Raw genomic sequence first — 20,860 nt, forward strand, 5'->3', positions numbered from 1 at the left:
TGACATTGAGCCTCGGGGCTCCAGTTTGGTTATTCTTTCAGGCCTTGGGAAAATCAACAATAGATATGAGTAACTTGTAGTTTTGTTTAGAAATGGTCCAAAGGACTATACATCTACAGAATCCTTTAAAGATATTCACCGATTTCTTTATATTTTATTTGTTCTCAGTTTAGGTTTGGCTTTAAATTGTTTTTGGCAATTTTTTTTTACTGCCCTACATCAATGTTTTTGTTTTGTCATTGTAAGAATTTCTAATTCTAATTTCTAATAATCCAGCATACGAAACAAGTAAATGGCATTAAAAATAATTGATAAACAAAAGCAATGAATGAACAAATATTCAAATTTAAGACATAAGAAATATTAGAGCTGGTATGGGGATTCTTGGTCTATTAAGTCAAGACTTTTTAAGACCTTGCAGAAATCCTGGTTAACTTCTGGTAGAAACCGGTTTTCCATTGTGAAAACATCCTGTTAACATAAATATGCCTCTGTAAATTACATAAAGAAAGAGACTCTACTTATTTCACTGTACAAAATTTTTATTTTTCATCTTTTCCTCCTTAATGGCATACAACAGGTGACCCCCGTAAACAAAAAGAGTCATTTGATACAAGCCAAAATGCAGTTCAAAAATATATAAGACAAAATCAATAAAAAGCAGGTCTCTTATCCCTTGTAGTTAGAGGAAATTGTTGGAATACAGCTTTATATGATGTACAAAATATCACACAGTGATAAGTTGCTAATAAAAAAATAAAAACAAAGAAATGGGAGTCCTTTACCTTGGCCTCTGACTGGTAACAGGTTTTTTTTTTCCAAACATATTTTCAGCATTTTCTTCTCATTTTTTTTTAACCGTTTTGCCTTTTTACAAGTTTTACATCGTCATCATTCACAAGTACGTTCTATGCTTAGCGAGGAAAAAATGACTTACTTTTGATACTACAGTATTCTTAAATCTTAATAATCATATTTATAATTGGAAAAACAACTGAAATGCAAAAAAGAAAAAACAATGAAATGAAAGACATTTACAGCACATAATGGTGAATCTACTTGTCATCTGCAGCATGATTCCGGTTTCTTAATGTGTCGCTCTGATTTGTCTTCATTCCCCTCAGAGGGGAGACAGAGCAGCTCAGGGAGAGGAGCTCCTGTGAAACCTCCCTGCACCCAGTCTGCTCATTTCTAAGCTAAGCATTCACTTTCAGATGTAGTGCAAGGTGGAGGTAAATAGTAGTTAAGTGTAAGAGCAGAACATTATGACCTGCTGCGGGTCATATCTTTTTTTTTTTTCAATGTTTTTTTTTTTTTCTTCTTCCTGATTTAAGTCAAACTAACAGCAGTGACATGTTCTCTAATCTCACACATCTATACAACACCCTGTTTGGACAAAAAAAAAAAATGATACTGATTTATAATCAATTCAAGCGTTGCCAAAAAATATATAAACAATTTTTGACCCTGTACATCAGGTTCTAGGGGTCTTCTTGAATGCCCCCCACTGAGGCCTGCTTGGTAAAGGGCAACCTTGGCCTAAACAAATATGCGTTTTTTTTTTCTCTTCATTTTACAATTTTTTTTTTTTTTAGAAATCCATATCTGATGTAATCTGGAGGGCTGTACTTACTGGATTTCAGAGAATCCACATTTCTGGATAATCTGAACGTCATCTCCTCACTCATCATCGACATCTTAGTTTAGCATTTTTAAACCTGACAAGTCGAAGCTTCCGACACCAACAACATTGTCTTCTGCCAACAGGTTTTTGCACGTTCAGATCCAGACGAGCGGCTGTGGACATTTTGTATACAAGCAGCAGCAACGGAAGAGGAAAAATGGGATGTGTTTCAGAGGAATTGTTTAAACCCCCGGGGATTGCTGGGTTATGTTCAAACGAGTCAGCTAGACAGACCAGGTGTCACCGGTATTAAATAACACCCACGGGTTTTCTGTCAGTACTGTTTTCCTGGAAGAACGTTCAGTTCAGCCCGATGAGTCTGGGCTTTTAATGCAATTTATTTAAAAGAAAAGAATTGGGAGCACAGGTTTGAATTCATGGTAAATTTAATCTAATCCACAATAACAAAAAAAAATAATAATTATATAAATAGGTCCCTAGGTCAGCTGCAAATAAACCAAACTCCATCAACAAGATTCTGGCCTAATTTTGGCTGGATATTCCAGACCTGTTTTTCCTCAATAAGATTGAGAGCTAAGATCATTCTGCAAGTTTGATGTAATTTTCCTTTGAGGGTCTTAAACTTGCAGATTTCGGAGGCAGTCTTCTTTAATTGTTCTGCCCACTTTGTGCAATTAACCACAAATGCTGAATGGAAAACTGCCCCACAGCATGCTGCTACCACCACCATAACATTAATCACCTTTATTGCCAACATACATTCCAATGAAATTTGTCCTCTGCATTTAACCCGTCCCTTAGGGAGCAGTGGGCTGCCACTGTGTGGGACCCGGGGAGCATTCTGACGCTAAGGGTTTTGCTCAGGAACCCATAGTGGCACCCTGTGGCAGTCAAACCAGGTGCTTGCAGCCTTCTCAGAGCGCAAGCGTGCTGCTCTAACCACTAGGCCACTAATCATCCCCCGCTTAACAGCAGGCATAGTGTTGATCTGAGCATTAAAACCTTTCTCCAGACGGCATTTTGTTGTCCATGTGGGCAGCTGCAAATTTCGCTCTAGCTGGATAGGGTTTAATTTTGACCTAAGCTTGTTTCCTCTCTGCTTGCTCCCTCTAAACTCCTTGATATATAAAACAGCCTCTGTGTGAACAGTGACACTCTTGCTCTGTTCCACCATCTTCTAGTACATGATGGTTTCTGAAGTCTGCAGCCATAGTTTAGGTCAGACTGTTCCAACAGGACAATGACCTCAAGCACACATCAAAACTGGTTGGGACAGATAAAGTTAGCAAATATTAAACTTGTGGAGCAGCGTTCATCTCAGTATTATTGAAAACATAAGATATGCCTAAAAGCCAGGTCCTGGAATAAACATTACCGATTTGGTTAAGTAAATTGATGAAATATCTCCTTTCGCCTCTTCGCTTTTAGGGGTCGCTACAGCGAGTCATATGTCTCCATCTAACTTAGACAACTTTATTTGTCATTTTGTATGCACAGAGTGCGTACAGAACGAAATTTCGTTGCATACAGCTTGTAAATTGCAGTAAAATAATCTTCAACAATTATCTTGCAGTAAAAACCGTATCTTCAACATCTTCTCTCACACCAAGAACAAATATCCAGTCTGAATTATGCCAGTAGTTTGTTGATGACGACAAAGTACAGGTAGTCAAATTGTTTTTGGCAAAGGGACAGTTACCAAAAAAATTAGTTGGGGGTGTTTGTATGTTTTTGACTCTGCATGCTTAATTTGGATCCATGAAAATCCACAACAAATCTAAACGTGCACACCCAATTCCTGTGTTTTATTTTGTTTTGTTTTTTTTAATCACTGAACTTGTCCTAAAAAAAAAAAACAGTAAGGTTCAAATTAAAGCCCCCAAAAAATAGCATATGAGATTTATGCTGAGTGTATGTAAACTTCTAACCACAAGTCAACATCTTTCCCAGCATGCCTCTAGAATAAGAGGAAACCCATCTTTGTGTCATTAGCTCCGGTCAACTCAAAACAGAAAGGATCATCACTTCTGTTTTTTTTTTTTTAAAACACTGAAAACCAGCAAGAACACACCAATCTCCCACAAACTGGCGCCAGCCTCACGAGGCTCTTCTGAGAGCTGAACATGGCCTTCTCAGGCTCAGACCTGGACATCAATCGAGCCTGAAACAATCAAACCTATCCACATTCCTCAGTTCAAAACATTAACAGCGACTGCTGATACTGAAACGTGGCCACGCTTAACGAAATGAAACGACCGAAAGAGCCTAAAAAGTGACGACAATCGCACAGGTCCCTGATTCCGACTCAAGACTGATGGCGTCTTTTTGTAGCACCATGGTTTAAATAGTGCAGTTACAAACACACGTGCGCGCGTACACACTCACACACAGACACACTCCGCTGTACAGTAAAAAGCACCAAGTGGCAGCATCTGTGCCATCTGGCGAGAGCACAAAGGTCAGGCTCACATGGCCGCAGCCTTCTGATTCCAGCTGGGCTCTTATAATCTCTTCCTTCAGCCAGGTAATGTAGTGTGAGATCATCATTCTGCTCGGTAGGAAATGGATTTGCAGGAATTAGTTGTTACAGGGAGGGGGGAGGTTCCTCTAAAAAAGGCAAAAGACGCAGAATCACGGGACGCCACACATGGGGAATGAAAGGGGATGAAGTAAAGTGATGACGTGTTTAAAATTAAAGCTGTTTGTTTACCGTTTAGTGTTTCTTAATATTACGAACATTCTCCAAAACAAAACGTGAAACCAACCCACTACGATCTAGCTTGGAGTCTTTGGAATGTGAGACATTAATTTCCAAAGCGGCGCCCGGATCGAGCAGTTCTTGCGAACCCTGGCTGCCGTTCCCGTATATATATGTCACGCCTGCTGCAGTTTGCCCGCCAGAAGCACTTCCTCGTATTTCCAGACTCAAGATCAGAAACGACAGGCGTCAGTGCAAACGTGTTAGTGAAATGCGGGTAGTGTGTCAGCAGCGAGAGCGCGCCGACATACACACAGGGTGGACTGTGACGAACCCAGGCAGAAAGGGGAGAGGGCAAGAGGAAAGCAGGAGAGTGTAGTGTAGAAAAAAGTGTTTTTTTTTTTTTTTGTTTTTCAAAATATGATTACTTGAAAACAGAGCAGCCGTAACTTTAAAGTTGTAAAAAAGCAGTACAAGATATGATTAGTATTACAAGAAGTCATTGAGGCATCAGAGAACTGTGAGCGATGGTAGAGGGGAAGGGGGTCCGTGTCCTGTGGTGACGACCCAGCCAGTGGGCTGTTGTGTGTGTGTGTGTGTGTGTGTGTGTGTGTGTGTGTGTGTGTGTGTGTGTGTGTGTGAGTGAGAGAGAGAGCGAGTGGGAGAACTTCGTCCACTGCCGTCTTCAGCCTCGTTTTGCCCAGCTGTGGTTGCAGGACGCTAAAGAGGGAGAAGCAGAAAGACGTTGAAGACAATGACGCTTCAAAGTTGACAGTTTTCATTTCCGGCTTTTCTCAAACTATACAGACGCATTATAGTAAACTGGGACATCATCAGAGAGTTTACTTTAGTAATTGTTCATATATTGTGCACATCCATTAAACCCAGAGTGATGTGTCGCAAACTTTTACTTCTGTTCCTTTTACTGTTTATGGGTTACAGATAATGACATCCTAAATTGTCAGCTGTCACATAATTTCATTATCACTTAAACCCAATAAAAACAGTCAGCCGCTGACAGCCTGCACAAACAGGGCAAGGCAGATCAGCTCATTGCTAAAGAAGCTAAACGTTGAAAGAGGGCTGGATCCAAGCACACTAATGGTAAGTTAGGCGGAAGGAAAAAGTGCGGTACTGGGCACGCCCATTTAGAAGGACATTTTAGAGCACTTCATGCTTCACTCTGTTGACGAGCTTTATGGAGATTGATGATTTTATTTCTCAACTGCATTTGGCACCTGTCAAAATGAACAGTTACCTGCTTTAGGCAAGGCAAGTTTACTTATATCGCACTTCAGGAGCAAGACGACTCAAAGTGCTTCAGTGACCATTGATAGGCCAGCAGCAAGTTTTATATGTTTTTCATTAAGCTGGTGTTTAATGTTTTAACAGCCTTGTACTTACTTGTAATTAGCCAAGGGATTTTAAAACTATCCACAGCAATATTAATAACTAGAAGAGCTAGAAACCAAGACAGCTATTCAGTAAGATGCAAAACATCAGATGGGAAACTTTCTCATTTAGAGGAAAACAGTTTGGAATATTTTTTTAAGCGCTCTTTATTTTTATAGCTTTTGGGTAATTTTTTAAAAGCCTCACCAGGGACTAGAGCTGCAAATTAGCCTTTAGCTATTGTGCCTATGGACAGGACAACAGTTGTTGTTTTTTTTCTTTTCTGTCTTGTCCCTGATCAGTTAAACTTTAGGTTTAAAAAAAAAAAAAACACCTGACCTAAACCCACTGGGTAGTTCATGGATTATTGTTGTGAGGAGAGACATCAGAGCCGACAATGCAGACAAAAACTGAAGGCTGCTGTTAAAGCAACCAGAGGTTCATGAACGCCTCGGCAGAGCAACAAGCTGATCATTCCCATGCCATGCTGTAATTGAGGCTTTTGTCTTTTTTTTTATTATAATAAAATAGAATCGTTTTTTTATTAGCTGTAAGCCAGTCATTAAAATTTACACCCCAATAAAAACCACATCAAAGTAAATGCTTTAAAAAGAACTTGCGAAATGAGTTTTCCTTTTTAATTCCAACTTAAAGCAAAATAAATGACTTGAGACGATACTTTAATTTATTAACCGCATTCAGGGTGAAGTAGTCGGGATGGTGCAGAGAAAACTGGAAGCAGCCATAAAGCTGCAGCAAAGGCTGAACGGAGCTATAAGAGGAGGCAAACAACCTTGTCATTGTTTCCATGGCAACAACAACAACTTTACAACATCCTGCTGGGTGACTAACGCTCTCCTTACGTCTTTTGCACACGGAGAACACAGAGGCACCTCTGCAACATGCAAACCCTGCTGACGGTCTGTGGAATAAAAAGGACCGTTGCCAACTTTTTCTGATGTAACTGAGCTCCTGTCCGCTGAAATAAAGAGGCTGTTGGATTACGCAACACGCCGCTTTGTATGAGATCACCACCTTGTGCTCGCCATCTGCTATCTGCCAGCTCTTTATAATCGTTTACTTCCCTCCTGCTATGTCTGGATGTATCCATTTAATGTAAACAGACAATAAAAACTGCTCTCTGCTTTTTTATTTTGGAGTCTGCTTCAGAACAGCAAATCAATTTTGACTGAAAGGTTACCTACAACTGCGTTAACCCACGGCTACTATTAAATCATTTCTGGTTTAGACTAAAATCAGCACGTACGCAAGTTTCAGTCAGTTATATTTAGGACTTTTTAAGACCACTATAAACAGTCCCTGTAGAAACCTTGTACCTATATATATATATATATATATATATATATATATATATATATATATATATATATATATATATATATATATATATATATATATATATATATGTGTGTGTGTGTGTGTGTGTATGAGAGAGACGGAGAAAGAGAGAGAGAAATATATATATGTGTATGTGTTATCACATACACACATATATATATATAAATCAATTGGTTAAATCTAAACATTGTGGTCTTCGTTATTTCATAAAACCGTGTGAACCTTTTAAGATCTGGTATAGACACAGATTAGCAACAGACTTTTTGGGGGATTATTAAAGAGATAAAATTACTAATATGTCAAAAAAAAAGTAAAAAAAAAAAAAAAAAAAAAAAAAAGTGGTAATATAGGAAAAACGTCATGTTATGACAATTAAGGGGGAACATTTCCAGAACAGTCATAGTTTGCAGAGCTATCTTAGTCCTGGAGTAATATGGCCAGGTTATATTCTTATAATTATTTTTATTCTTTACGAGAATAAAGTCAGGAGAATGAAGCCAAAGGGATACGAAAATAAACTCATAATATTACAAAAATAAAAATGTCATGAATACAAAGTATATTCTGAGATTAAAGTCTCTCTGATACTGTTTAAGTGACTGAGTCTAACTGCAGATTTGCCACATTCAACATGGCGGACGTTCTGACACATCCACAGCAAAGGAAGAACCCACCTGACGAGGCGTTTACGTTTATAATGTCTATGGCATCAATGAGCACCTGGAGAGTCTGAGGTGACACCTGGTTGCGCCGGATGGACCTAAGCTTCAATTTCCTAAACACCAGAGCTGGTGAAACTGATCAACAACCCCCTCTTCTACTGAACTGACCAGATCATTGTTACAGAAGTTTAACTGACTTGGTATTAAATGATGACTTAAAATGCGTTCCTTTATTTATTTATTTCATTTTTTTGAGCACTGCATATAACTAAAACGGAAGAAACCTAAATCTAAGCCACTGACTTCAAACTTAAATAATGTTTTAGTGCAGATGGTGCGCCAGCAGCCAAAGATCTTAGAACAGAATTAGTATTAACTGAGAATTTTTGATTGATTTAATATGTTTAATTAAATCAATATAGATTTAAAAACAGCAACTTTGTAGCACCTATGAGTCTTTGGATAAAGTGTGGCTCCCCTTTTAAGAGTTTAGAGAAACCCAATAACTTGCAATAATCTACAACGAAATGACAGCGTCCATCTTACCGAAATGACCACAGTGGATTCAGACAAAAATCTTGGCAAGTGCGTCTGCGCCGGCGCTGGCGATGAAGGGCTGGGAAGGGTGGAAGGCCACGTCATGAATGGCCTCGTCGTGCTTCTTCCTGTGGGCGGTGATTTCCTGCACGCACGTCCTGTTGTCCAGCATCCACAGACGCACTGAGCAGTCGTGGCCTGCAGGAGGTAAGCAGCAGGTGAAAGGAGGGCAAGCGTTATCAAGCCTTACTTCAAAATTAAAGTCTTTGGATTTTTTTAACCATCTTATTTTTGTTGTTCACTTTTATCATAATTTACAGTTGTATTCACACAACAACACAAAAGCGACCTTGTATTCAGAATTCTGACAGTGATAACATACTAGGATAAGAATTTTTTTTAAATTATATTTCATGTATTTATTCCAGTCAGGATTTGAAGAAATGAAACGGAGCAGTATTTACTTCCAGAGATGAGGTAAGTGCCTTTAGGGTCCGTAGTGAGGCATGTGACCGCATCCAAGTGAGCCACCATGGAGTGGACAACTTTACCTGCGCAAACACATCAGCAAGCTTAGATGAATCTTCATCTCTAGAGGATGTAGGCTCTACTCATGGAATAACAGCAGAGGAAATCTAGCAGGTACCGGTCTTGTTGTCCATGAAGCGGATGGTACGGTTCTCGTGTGCCGTGATGGAGACGGCTTCAGTTGGGTGACTGACGACGCGATTGATTAGTTCGCTGCCTGCGGGGGGGCGGGGGGGGCACACACACACACATTCAAACGGTTAATTTGTTTCACTGTTTCATCATGTTTCATAACAGCTACGGTTCAGGGCCTCCAGACGCACCGTCTTTTGTCTGCGTCTCCAGCGCGGTGACGCTCTGCTCCGTGTTGAGGTCGTAGAGTAGCGTCTCACCGCTGTCGAACGACACCACCACCTGGTTGGGGTCAGTGGTCACAAAGGCCACAGAGGTGGGTGTTCCATGTTCTGAAACAAAAAACACACACACAGAAAAAACAGAGTGGGGGGTAAACTCAGGGACGTAAATTGTTTCAAAAATAAAAACGCACCGATGATGCATACCCTTATAAAACCAATAAAAACAATGTGTTTTTGTATTGAATAACATTTTTCACATTTTAACATTGGAAAAAGAGTGGGGGAAAAAGTGTGGTAGAAAACTCTGTAGAGGAAACAGATCTTCATTATATATTATATATGCTAATTTTCTGGGGGGGGGGTTAGATTTTTCAATAGCTTTAAGCCTTATTCATTCCTCAAATAGATCACTTTGCAATGAATTAACAAACATTGCAACATGTAACCTAATCAAATGCAATATACAGAGCAATATTTTTTTTTAAATGAAATAAGAGTTTTTAGAGAGCTTCTAATTTGAGATAAACCTGTTATGTTTTATCATCACACAAAATAAACAAGACATCTTTACATAATAGACTTAAAGAAATTTATATTTTTTTGTTTTAACTAGCTGAATTTAAAGCAATATTTAGCCATTTCAAAATACAAATTTGCCAAGTAAACTAAAGGGCTGTAAAATTAATAAGGTTTACTTCTTCATACCCGTTTTCAGGCAAATTCCCTGAATAAGGTTGTGTAATTGTGTACATGTTGGGTCTGTATTTGTCACAATCTCCAGGTGTTTGATTTTGTTTTGTGTATTTTCGACTTTCCTTGCATTGTGCTTTCTTTAGTTATTCCCTTATGTTTATTAATGTTAGGTGTTTGGTTTTTTTTTATCTTTATGTGTATGTTTTCCCATTTTTATTTTCTAGATGCTCCCATTTTAGTTCAAATGTTTGTGAATTAGTTAGTGGTTTTTGTTCTTAATTCGTTCTGAGTACATTTAGTAATTTTTCCTTGTAGATTTCTCCATGCGTTTCTCTTCGGTTTCTGTTCTGTGCACTCCTCCCTTCACCTCATCTGTTGTAATAGGTCTCAGCTATTCCTCATCTCCTCCTGATTTCTGCCTGCTTTTCCTCCACCCTGCCTCAGTGTATATTCTCCATGACTCTCTATTGCTTGCCATTTTGCTTCCTGTTGCTTTGTGGCATTCCAGACTTTTTGCTGTTATTCATTCTTATGGTTTGTTTCCCTGTTCTGTTCCTACCTAAACTAACCAGTTTGTTTGCATTTGGGTCCTTCCTCTACCAAAACCATGACAATGCTCCGTAAGTATTTAATGAGGAATGTCTGTGTTAATTTTTATATTTTAGACAGCTGTATCTGCCTGGCTACTGTGTTTTTAAAAAAAATCAATGCAGCTTCCTTTGCTGTTTTCTTTTGACTGTGTTTAACCTCAACGGCGATCTCTACCTCTCTCCTTATTGAAGACGGACATGCAGGGAGATGAGTTCTGAGGGTCCCAGAGGCGAATCGTGCCATCGGCTGAGCATGAAGCGAGACGATGGTGAACCGATGAGTATGTCAGACCCCAAACGCTGTCTTCGTGGCCCTCCAGGACGCTGCTCTGAATGCCAGGATCTGAAGGGAGAATCGTGGCTTGTAAAAAAGTAAAACAAAAACTTTACATGATCACTTTTAAAAGCAAATTTTAACATTTTGTAAACAAATGTTTCAGGCCATTTATGAAATATGAGCAGAACTAGTGTAGGTGTTGGATGATTCTAAACTCTTCAATACTCGCATTGTAACATAGAGGGCAGCAAACAAGAAATTAAATTAACTTTGACATGAAGATTATGTTCTACCTAGATTTTGCTTGTGTGTTTAACAACCTTATAAAGAATCTACAGTAAATTATAGAAGTTGACGCTGCATCTGCTTTCCTTTATTTTCATGATTTTTAACACCTTTCTAAAATTAAAAGCTGTAAATAACAGACCTAATATAATGCATTTTAATCAGTGAAAAAGCATTGATCTGGAGACTAAATCCACTTATATATATATTGTTTTTCAAAGATTTAAAACTGTTTTCTTCTTGTGCTCCAGTCCCCTAAATGGACAGCAGGTGGCAGGTTTTGGCTGTTTTTTTAGTCTATAAGATGCATACTTTTGAGTTTAATTTGATCTGTATGGTTTTTGTCTGAATCTTAGATTGGTGTCCTTCAGTGTATATTTTTTTTCCGCTGAAAATTTCCTGATTTTCCCCAGAATCAAATTTAGAGGTTTCTGGTATTTTTTTTATTTTATTTTTTTGTAAAATCCTGACCTCTTGTGTTCAAAAACAGATGATTGAATAAGGAATAAATAAGGAAGTCATGAACTTTTTTCTTCAGATTCTGGTTTTCATCAAATTTTTGTAGATGTGGAAAAATGATAACATCAAACTTGTCCCTTTTCACAGACCGCAAAGGAATGCTGGATATACTTTAGGACCAGCACTTACTTTGTAAGTAGCTAATGTATTAGAAACTGTCACTAACATTTCTAGCACCTTTTGACCTTAGCTGAGTGCAAAACGTTTTCTACAGGGTTTTCATCTTAACATAAGAAAAGGATGTTGATTTATTGCCAACTTTTCAATTTATAGGGATTCCTTTCTTTATAGCCTCACCAGAAAAGTATGTAATTTCTTGAAATATAATTTCCTCCTTACATTTGCATAAACATAGAAAATGATTCCACACTTTAAAACATAGCAAAGGGGGCCCATAATAGGGCGGGCAACATATTTAAATTTTAAGAACGTCACATTTTATTTACAAAGAGATATTAGATGAGACAAATTTATATCAAAATGGTCTGTATTGTGTTAGAATTATACTTTAATGTATTCAGGTAGGTTATTTCTCAGCCATGTACAATGCAGATGACTCTTCCTGTAGCTCTACGGTTCCCCAGGAGTGAATGCTGCTTTTCGGGACTTTGATGCAACCAACTGGTTTCCTTATATAGGACATTTTTGACCAATCTGTATAATATGATTGAACTTGACTTTGTAAAGTGCCTTGAGATGACATGTTTCATGATTTGGCGCTATATAAATAAAATTTAATTGAATTGAATTTCTATTTAGCTACAGCTGTTTAGTAAAAAATGCATCTGTGAGACATTTGGGATAGAGCTTTGATTCAGAGAGGCCTTTTTATAATTACTTCATGAAAAGAAAAACAGATAAATATCGAATTCAGCCTGAAAATATTGATGTTATTTTTGGTCCATGTCGTCTAGCCCATAATGCAGAGCAGTGAGGTCTCACCGTAGTTATCATAGGGATCCACGTTGAGGTCGGGCATCTTCCAACATCTGACACTTCCATCCAAACCTCCGCTGTAGCAGGATTCTCCATCCTCACTCGTGGTCAGCGACAGGACAGCTCCACTATATAAACAAACGGCATTCAATTTGTTATTTCGGGGGAGAAACAGCATTATTGATTTTTACACTTGTAATATCAAACTCACCTGTGTGCCCTAAAGGTGTAGATTGGCTCTACGTCCAAAGCTGCGTTCCTGCAGAGGAACACAACCCGTTTACATGTGCTTCATACTTTGAACTCTCGGCTCCCTCAGCTCAAAAAGTGCCTTGAGAAAGCATTCATACATCTTGAACCTTTTACATTTAGTCACAATGCAAACTTCAAAGTCATTTCAGTAGGATTTTACGTGAGAGACGAACAGAGGGGCAACAAGTGGAGGGAAAATGATGCGTGGGTCTCAGAATCCTTCGCCGACAAAATGTGCAGAAATAGGGCTTAATACTTTGATTCACCTTAAATTCAATGCCAATTGGCTCCAGAAAACACTTAACTAGTAAAGAGAGTCCATATCTGTAATTTAATCTCTGTATAAACCCAGCTGTTCGGTGAAGGCCTTACAGTAGGGCTGGGTGATAAGACTTTAAAAAAAAAAATCCATTTTTTTCCCTCCATTTCACAAAACGAAATGATTTTAAAAACTTGCTTTTATGTCAAGGATTTCATCTAGGAGTTGACCTGAATTCAGAGTGCAACTAAATACAAGCTGTGAAGCATGTTTTTAAAACAAGATGGCGGCCCTGCTATAGTAAACAATGAGACTATGACTAAATGTTTGCTGCTAGTGGTTTTACACAATGAGCTAAGTACAGGCTTCACTTGTGTAACTTCAACCCAACTTAAAAAAAAAGTAAATTAATAAATTAAAGCATCTTGTCTAATTGTAAAAAAAATAAAAAAAAGTTTCCTCTTTACAATATATATTCCTAAACATATATTCAGCATTGCTGCTATATCCTTCATGGATGCCCAATGAATGCGTTGGCAAAATAAAATTCAGATTTTCCTAACAATAAATCTTAAATTGTAAATTTGAATTAATCAATTGAATCGATTTATTGCAGAAAAATATGGAGAAGTTTAAACCAAGGTTAAGTTCTAGAGGAAGATCTGAAGCTTATGGCGCATTTGTTCAGCCCATTATCTGTATGTCAAGAGCATGGCAGAACTCTGCACACCAACGTGGACATGACCGTCCAATCTAAACCGACAGGCTGGGTAAGGAGAGCGTAATCGGTAAAGGAGGTGAGAGATCCAGGGTGACTCTGGAGGAGCTGTGAAGAGGCACAGATTCTGTTCTCACGACAACTATTCAGGCTTTTATATGTAAAAAGAAAAACATTAAATCCACGTCACGCTCCTTCCACTTCAGTTATGCACCACATTTTGTTGGTTGATCACTTAAAATCTCAACGTAATACAATGAAGTTTGTATTATATTGAAGTGGAAAAACCTCAAGGAGTATGAACCCTTTGCAAGTCACTGTATATTCCTCTCTTCTGAGGGGGGGAGGGGTTATTACTTTTTTGAGTGCATGGCCTTGTTGAGGTTCCACAGTTTTAGCGTGCCGTCCTCCGACGCCGTGAGCAGCACCGCTTGGCAGGGATGAAACGTCAACGCCCGGATGGCGTCGAAGTGGCTGCGCAGCGTGAAGCGAGGATTCCAGGTCTTCTTGAAGTCATCTCTGTTGTCCTGCATCTGATGGGACGCAAAACGAAAGAGAGACGTGGCTCGTTACCGAATCGCGTGCAGATTCACGCCCTGCGCGGAGCTTCGACCACCGGGTCGGGCGGGTATTTACGTCTATGGAGAGCTCGTTGTCATTGGCAACAGTGAGATCCGCCAGTTCGCCCAGGTTCATGTCGCCTCCTCCAACAGCGTCCATGATGAAGACGTCAGAGGAGAACCCCAGGGCACCACCTGCAGGTTGAAGGTGGGAAAAGCACAAGTTAAAAAAAAAAAAAGAGAGACCGCCATGGCTCAATAAATGTGCTTCAAACCAAAGGACTAAAAAATAAAATAAAAAATATTCTGGGTGCGTTACTCCCACACAGCGTACCAAATATAATATTTACAGGTGTAGGAGTATCCTTGCAACTTTACACACATACACCGGGCAAACTAAATTTGAATCTCAGTATCTAAGCTACAACGTGTGTGTGTGTGTGTGTGTGTGTGTGTGTGTGTGTGTGTGTGTGTGTGTGTGTGTGTGTGTGTGTGTGTGTGTGTGTGTGTGTGTGTGTGGGCGTACACCAGTGAAATAATTTTTTTGATAAGCTTTTCGGATGTCAGGGTCTTACCTTCCCCGGAGCGAGCCTGTCCTGACACAGATGGGGGCGGAGATGGTTTAGGAGGGAAGTCCGACATCATCCCCTGCAGCTGGTTCCTGCGGTTCTCTTGAGCCCGGCGAGAAGAGAGAGAAAAAACATCCAGTCATCCCGAGAGGAGGAAGGAGGAAAAAAAAAAAAAAAAAGAAGGATGGAGGCCAACAGATGAGACAAATGCAGGGAGAAGAAAAGCAAAAAAAAAAAAAAAAAGACATACTACATACCTTTTAAATATGCTTACAAGACCCTCAACTACCTTAAATCCACTTTTATGGGAAAGGGGTGAAACATCTACATGGTGTATTCATGGTTCAAGGAATGAAATGTGAGCGCATAACCAGAGAAGGCAGCATGCGTGATCACCTTTTCAAACGGCACAATAAACAAAGACAAAGATGGCAGCCACAGAGATCTAAAGATCGTGAAACAGGACAGAGAGACAGGCGGTTGGGGAAAAAAGAGGTCGGTTTTATTGACGACAAGAAGAAGATGCCGAGACACAACAGGACGTAGGAGGTAAAAAGGTGAGCGAGTGGAGGCAGAGAAGACAGTCGGCAGTGATCCTGGCAGTGCTGACAGCTATGGTAGCGGCGTACCTATCTCCCGTCCATCACCCGAGATCCGCGCCTCTCCCGCCCCCTCCCCATCCTCCCCCGAGCCCAGAAAGTCAAATTCATTCAGGGCGTCCTCGGAGTCGTCCTCGTCCTCCTCGTCCTCGGGGTCCAGATCGGTGGTCATAGGCTCTGAACTTATCTGGACAGAAGAAACCAAACTAGTCAGTATGATAGCAGCTCCTTGTTTTGTGACAAAATTCCTCCGGTGCAACTCGCTGATCTCACCTTTACGCGGGACTTTTTGGTTTTGCACGGACCGTCGATGCAATCGGTGGCCATGCCTTGGAAGTCGTCTTCCTCATCGCTGTCTTCCTCGTCGTCATCCTCGCAGCCGTGAAGGAAGGGGATCTTGTCGAGCACCGAGCTGCCAACGCTTTCCTTGGAGCTTTCTTTCCCCGCGTTTCTGTTAAAGCACACAGAGTATTAAATGTTCACACTGCAAAACATTGGCAACTGGGTAAACGCTGGAATGGGCTTTTGTGTGAAAACAACATCATCAAAGAAACTTGGGTTAGTTAGAATATTTATGGTGATGTATGCCTGCATCATACTGCATCTCAGCGTAGTGCTGAGCTGCTGCTATCAGGCACAAAATCAAAGAAAAGCCACCAGGCTGCTGGTAAAGCTTTCTGCCACCCGCCATTAAAGAGCTGAACTGCTGCTAACATTATACACTTTATATTGTTGCAGATATTTAACTTTTTTACCTATTTTGTGTTAATCATCTTTGCATACGTTGAATGATCAAGACTAAACAAGTTTCCAACTCTGCTGACAGCTTTGGTGATTTTGCAGTTAGATTAGATTATTGTAACCTGAAAACACTTAATTTGGACGTGTCCTTGTCTTATTTCTCATTGGCTCTCTGATGCTTCAGGTTTGCTGGCGTCTCTGGGTCTTGCATCGGACTTATTTCAAAAGGAAAATTCAAACACGATTATTTCTGATCATCGAATTTCCCTGCAAAATAAAGGAATTAAAAAAAAAGAAGTTCAACTAACCATAATGTGCTTTTGACCATTTTCCAGTATTTTCTTTTTTAAAACTGGGACTTAACCCAGAAAAGCTGAAATAGCAAGTAGTCTTATCTGTATGTTGCTAAAACAATTAAACAAATGAACGCTCAAATTAGCTTTTGTTTTTTGGGGTTGCTGCTTTTGGGTCATCTAAACAAACATCAGCTCTGTTTCAGAATATCTGACTCGCCGCATGGAGAATATATACATACCGAGAGCAGATTCTTTAAAGCAGTTGGTGAACTTCAATGTGCTTATTTTTACTTTTGTAGAAATTCCACAAATGAGCTACTTTAGTCTTTTTGTTCGGCATATAGACCCAGTTTAAGAAGCACAAAGTTCAACCTGAATTTAAAGTAATCTAGAGGGGAAAAAAAGGAGAGTACACTGGCCCAGTAAGCTAAAAAATAATATTCATAAAATGTTATAATTACAGTTTGATGGGTTGTATTAAAGACAACACATGTCAATTTATTACAAATTAATCTAAACTGGGCATTATTACTATTCTAACTGTGATATCACTGCCATGTTTTGTTGGTTTGGTTTCATTTCTATTCTTATGTTCCTCATAGTTTATTCATTTTCCTTATTCTTTTCATTCTTACTTAGAAGATTAGTTGAATGTAACAAGCCCGGTTAAAAAGTTTCTTGGCTAATGTTCTGTATTTGCTGTTTGAGAACGCCAGTGTACAAATTCACTCCTGGATCTATTGTTTATAATAACACAAGTCGCACTTAATAGTTATTGATAGCCAAAACATACCTATTGTTGCACAACACAAGTTTCTACTTTTAAACGACACATTTTTTTTCCAGATTATAATTTGGGAATTAGTGCATTACCAACTCCTACGACCTGACTTTTGCAAGGAGCTGCAGCAGCAGTAAGAATGTCTCACTTTTTTATTTGCTCTTCTATTTGTCTGACCAACAAGGACTCTCCAGCTGCCCGGGGCTCTGGTTCCGGACAGCTTTCGCTCGGTGGGGGCCCGTTGGCCTCCGGGCTGCTCCGCCCCAGCAGAGAGCGCACGCGTTTAGAGCGCATGTCCAGGATGGTGTCTGAATAACCGACTTCCTCTAGGTACCTGCATCACAGGGACATAACGCATCCGTCAGGAAGGTTCCTGCAAACAATGAAACGGTCCGTGAATCATTTGCGTCTTCATGTGAAAGTCGCGCCTTACTTGCGTAGTAGTTGGCGCCCCTCTTTCCAGGACATCTGATTGGCTGGCTCAGAGTCCATCTCAGCTGGTCCATTGGGAACTAAAGAAAAGAAGCCGTGCTACAATGTAGATCCTGTATTCCATCCAAATAACGAACTGGATCAGAACAAAACATACCTTGATCTGCCTCCATCTCAGGCTTCTTGTCTCCAGGACTCTGGTCATTTCCCGATTTCAGCTTCTGGTGCTTAGCCCTGGATGCCCAAAAATAAACCGCAAGAGCAACATTAATGATAATAAAACTCCTTCCTTATTAGATTACGACATCTACAGGATGTAAGCCTTTGCTAAAAGGCCGGTGAGGGCAGAAAGATATCACTTTACTGTCGTGCACTTCACCTTTCTTGTTTGAGGGCATACTCCAACATTTTGATCCGCCTCACCAGGTCTTGTTTCATGTTCTCCTGGCCTTTCCTCTCACCCTGCAGGAATGCCACCTGAGCCTATGCACAAAAACACACAGGAAGGCAATAAGTAACACAGAACACCTTCATGTGCAGCATCGTAAGCACTTAAAAAAAGAAAGAAAAAAATGTGTTTGTTGGCAAAAAGCCTTTAACCAAAAAAAAAAAGAGAAAATATTTTTGCCAATACCATTATTGCATTATCTATAAAACCGAACTTAAACTGATTAAAAAAAAAAAAAAACATGTGTAGATAGGCATTGCCTTTCACAAGGTTTATGAAAAGCAATGATCAATGATCAGTACTGGGGTAAAAAACCATAGATCTACAGAGATGAAGATGGTAAGGCAGGTAAGAACAGCTCCAAATTGTCAAAGAAACCCTCAATAAATCAAATCTGGGCAAAGGCGTGGATGACTTGGACCTGAAAGCTGTACATAATACGGCTGTACACCACGACGAGGCGAGTCCAAGAAAGAAATCTGATGTGGCAAACACTTTAAACACATCATCTTGAAATCCAGAGGAATACGTCAAAGGTTGTTGAGCGGGGCTCTTATTTTTAGCCCACTGCTGGCAACGGCCTGAGTGCGCAGCTGCAGACGAGTAAAAACAAGAAACCGGACCAGCAGAATTGAAGCACTCTCTTGTAAGACACATCCTTCCTCTCTCGTTTCCTGTCCGTTTCCTTCCCCGTTGCTGATAAAACTCCTAACTTGAGGAAAGGGTTGTTCTTTTTCTGGCCATTTATCAAACACCGGGATTTGCGAGGAGAAATTTGATACTATGAAGTTTCTTCAAAGGAATCTGGACAAAACCGTGACGGGTTTAAAGACTGTTTTTTTCAGCAGGTGGCTGGTCAGAGTTCACTGCATTGCATCAGACTTCACAGATCCTGCCCTCTTTCCCCAAACTGAAAGCAATGGCCTACAAAAATCTGATTCCAATCACAAGTAGGTTAAAAAGCTCTAACCCAGTTTCTACTTCAAGTATTTGCATGTAGGAGACCGCGCAACAGCATTGCAAATTTCCTCTCTCTCCCTCTCTGAGCCAAGTCGAGTCGGAACATTAATGGAGCTTATTTTACAGCCCATTTCTCCCCCGCTCTGCCCCGGTCTGTGTCCGAGAGTCTCCTCCTACGCGCCAACTCGGTTCTGTAAAAGTGGAACAGTCTAAAAACCGCCGCCTCATGGGGCAGATGCTCAGCCTGCTCCAGACTGGAGCCCTTCAGCGAGGCAAGGCTCGTTCACAAACACAGACAGTGTGTCACGGTTAAGGAGGGCCAGTGCAACGCGGGATAATCTGCCAAGCAAACCTTGCTGCGGCCGAGTAATCCCGACTAATGCTGTGTGGTTCCGTGGACTTATCTAAGGGCTTTGGAGGTGACTGGCAAAGTTCAGGCATGAATACTGGGGGTATGATCTCTAAAACACAGAGCTGTTTGTGTGGCTCACAGGCGGACTAACCTTGGAGCGGCACATAGGTTTGCGCAGGAAGGCGTTCTACAATGAGGGGACAACCATACAGTAAAATTCAGTCGGTATTGGTGTGGGTTTATGTCTGGTTGCAGTTAGGAGCGTGCTCGATTATATGTTCTGCAACAATAGATGCAACAACGTGTTTCCACATTTAACACACTGTTAACAAACAACAGTGGGTAAAAGGGGACTTTAAGGAACACGACTGATACCGACCCAATTTTTACTTAAAGGGTAGCTCACCCCCAAATCAACTATTTTTGCCAATAAACTGTTATTATGGTCGTCTTATAGTACTGTCTACATATCCTGGTCAATATTTTTGACAAATTACAGCATGTTTGTTGAAATCCTGCTTTTGTGTCTAAAATCGTCAGTGTGGCGCCCTCCCAGGATAAAACATGGTCTTGCATTGAATTTCAAATCTGTACTGCTATTGGCCCAAAAGTTTTTGTGATGTGATTTGGAGAAACTGACATCAGTGGCTCTGCCGCTGTGGGTATATGCCAAAAGATTTAACATTTAATCGGTACGTCCAACTATCCAGAATTGCCATTATAGATATCTATAACGTAATTTTGACTAGTCGTAATGTCACTGGGACTAGTGTGAATTTTTTTTTTAATTTAAGCTTATAGCTAATGTCATTCTGACTTGAAATTACAGATATCTATAATGACAACCGACACACGAATGGCAAAAATGGTTTGAATCCTACCAGGCAAAACTGAATTACAGCTATCTGTAAAGAAAGTTTTGACTAGGCAAAATTATGTTGCAGATATCAGTAATTAATATCCAGTCTAGCGATTAAATGTTAAACGTATTGCCATAGTCCTGTCTCACAGGCAGACGGATGCTGCCTCGTCCTGAGACACGCCTCCACTGCCTCAGCAGCACCGGCTTCGGACATTGCTCAGTTAGCTCCTTGATCCAGCGGCTCAAACTAATAAGCCTCTGGCCCGCTGGGCTCCACAAAGCCTCCCTCAACCTCCGGTGACGAGGTGGGGTGAAAATCCTCCACCTCAAAAGACTGAACCATCATGCAGCTACCAACACAACTCTGCTTACTCTCCACGATTCAGTGTGGCTAGTTTGATTTGCCCCCCAACCTTCCCGCGTATCCTCGCCCACTTTGAGGAAATGGTTCAAATTTGTCTGGGGCGAGAATATGCTTTTACACGGGGATGAGTTACACTTTAAATACTGCTGAACAGCCATGCCAAACATTGTTGTTGTGACAAGTAACTACA

General features: G+C 40.2%; 1 protein-coding gene across 1 annotated transcript in view; it reads right to left on the minus strand.

The window, feature by feature from the left end:
- Window positions 1-524: 524 nt before the first annotated feature.
- Window positions 525-20,860, minus strand: part of strn4 (striatin, calmodulin binding protein 4) — a 28,883-nt gene continuing 8,547 nt past the window's right edge. The window contains exons 2-18 of the mRNA XM_012877442.3: window positions 18,064-18,167; window positions 17,842-17,918; window positions 17,686-17,764; window positions 17,401-17,586; window positions 15,708-15,885; window positions 15,465-15,621; window positions 14,842-14,937; window positions 14,343-14,461; window positions 14,064-14,239; window positions 12,689-12,736; window positions 12,484-12,605; window positions 10,636-10,803; window positions 9,145-9,285; window positions 8,940-9,038; window positions 8,758-8,844; window positions 8,303-8,491; window positions 525-5,063 (exon numbers count right to left, since the gene is read on the minus strand). Coding sequence (XP_012732896.2) covers window positions 8,322-8,491; window positions 8,758-8,844; window positions 8,940-9,038; window positions 9,145-9,285; window positions 10,636-10,803; window positions 12,484-12,605; window positions 12,689-12,736; window positions 14,064-14,239; window positions 14,343-14,461; window positions 14,842-14,937; window positions 15,465-15,621; window positions 15,708-15,885; window positions 17,401-17,586; window positions 17,686-17,764; window positions 17,842-17,918; window positions 18,064-18,167 — 2,007 coding nt within the window. The 3' untranslated portion in view covers window positions 525-5,063; window positions 8,303-8,321. The remainder of the gene's footprint in view (window positions 5,064-8,302; window positions 8,492-8,757; window positions 8,845-8,939; window positions 9,039-9,144; window positions 9,286-10,635; window positions 10,804-12,483; window positions 12,606-12,688; window positions 12,737-14,063; window positions 14,240-14,342; window positions 14,462-14,841; window positions 14,938-15,464; window positions 15,622-15,707; window positions 15,886-17,400; window positions 17,587-17,685; window positions 17,765-17,841; window positions 17,919-18,063; window positions 18,168-20,860) is intronic.

This window comes from Fundulus heteroclitus, chromosome 18 (assembly GCF_011125445.2).
Source record: "Fundulus heteroclitus isolate FHET01 chromosome 18, MU-UCD_Fhet_4.1, whole genome shotgun sequence".
NCBI classification, from domain to species: domain Eukaryota; kingdom Metazoa; phylum Chordata; class Actinopteri; order Cyprinodontiformes; family Fundulidae; genus Fundulus; species Fundulus heteroclitus.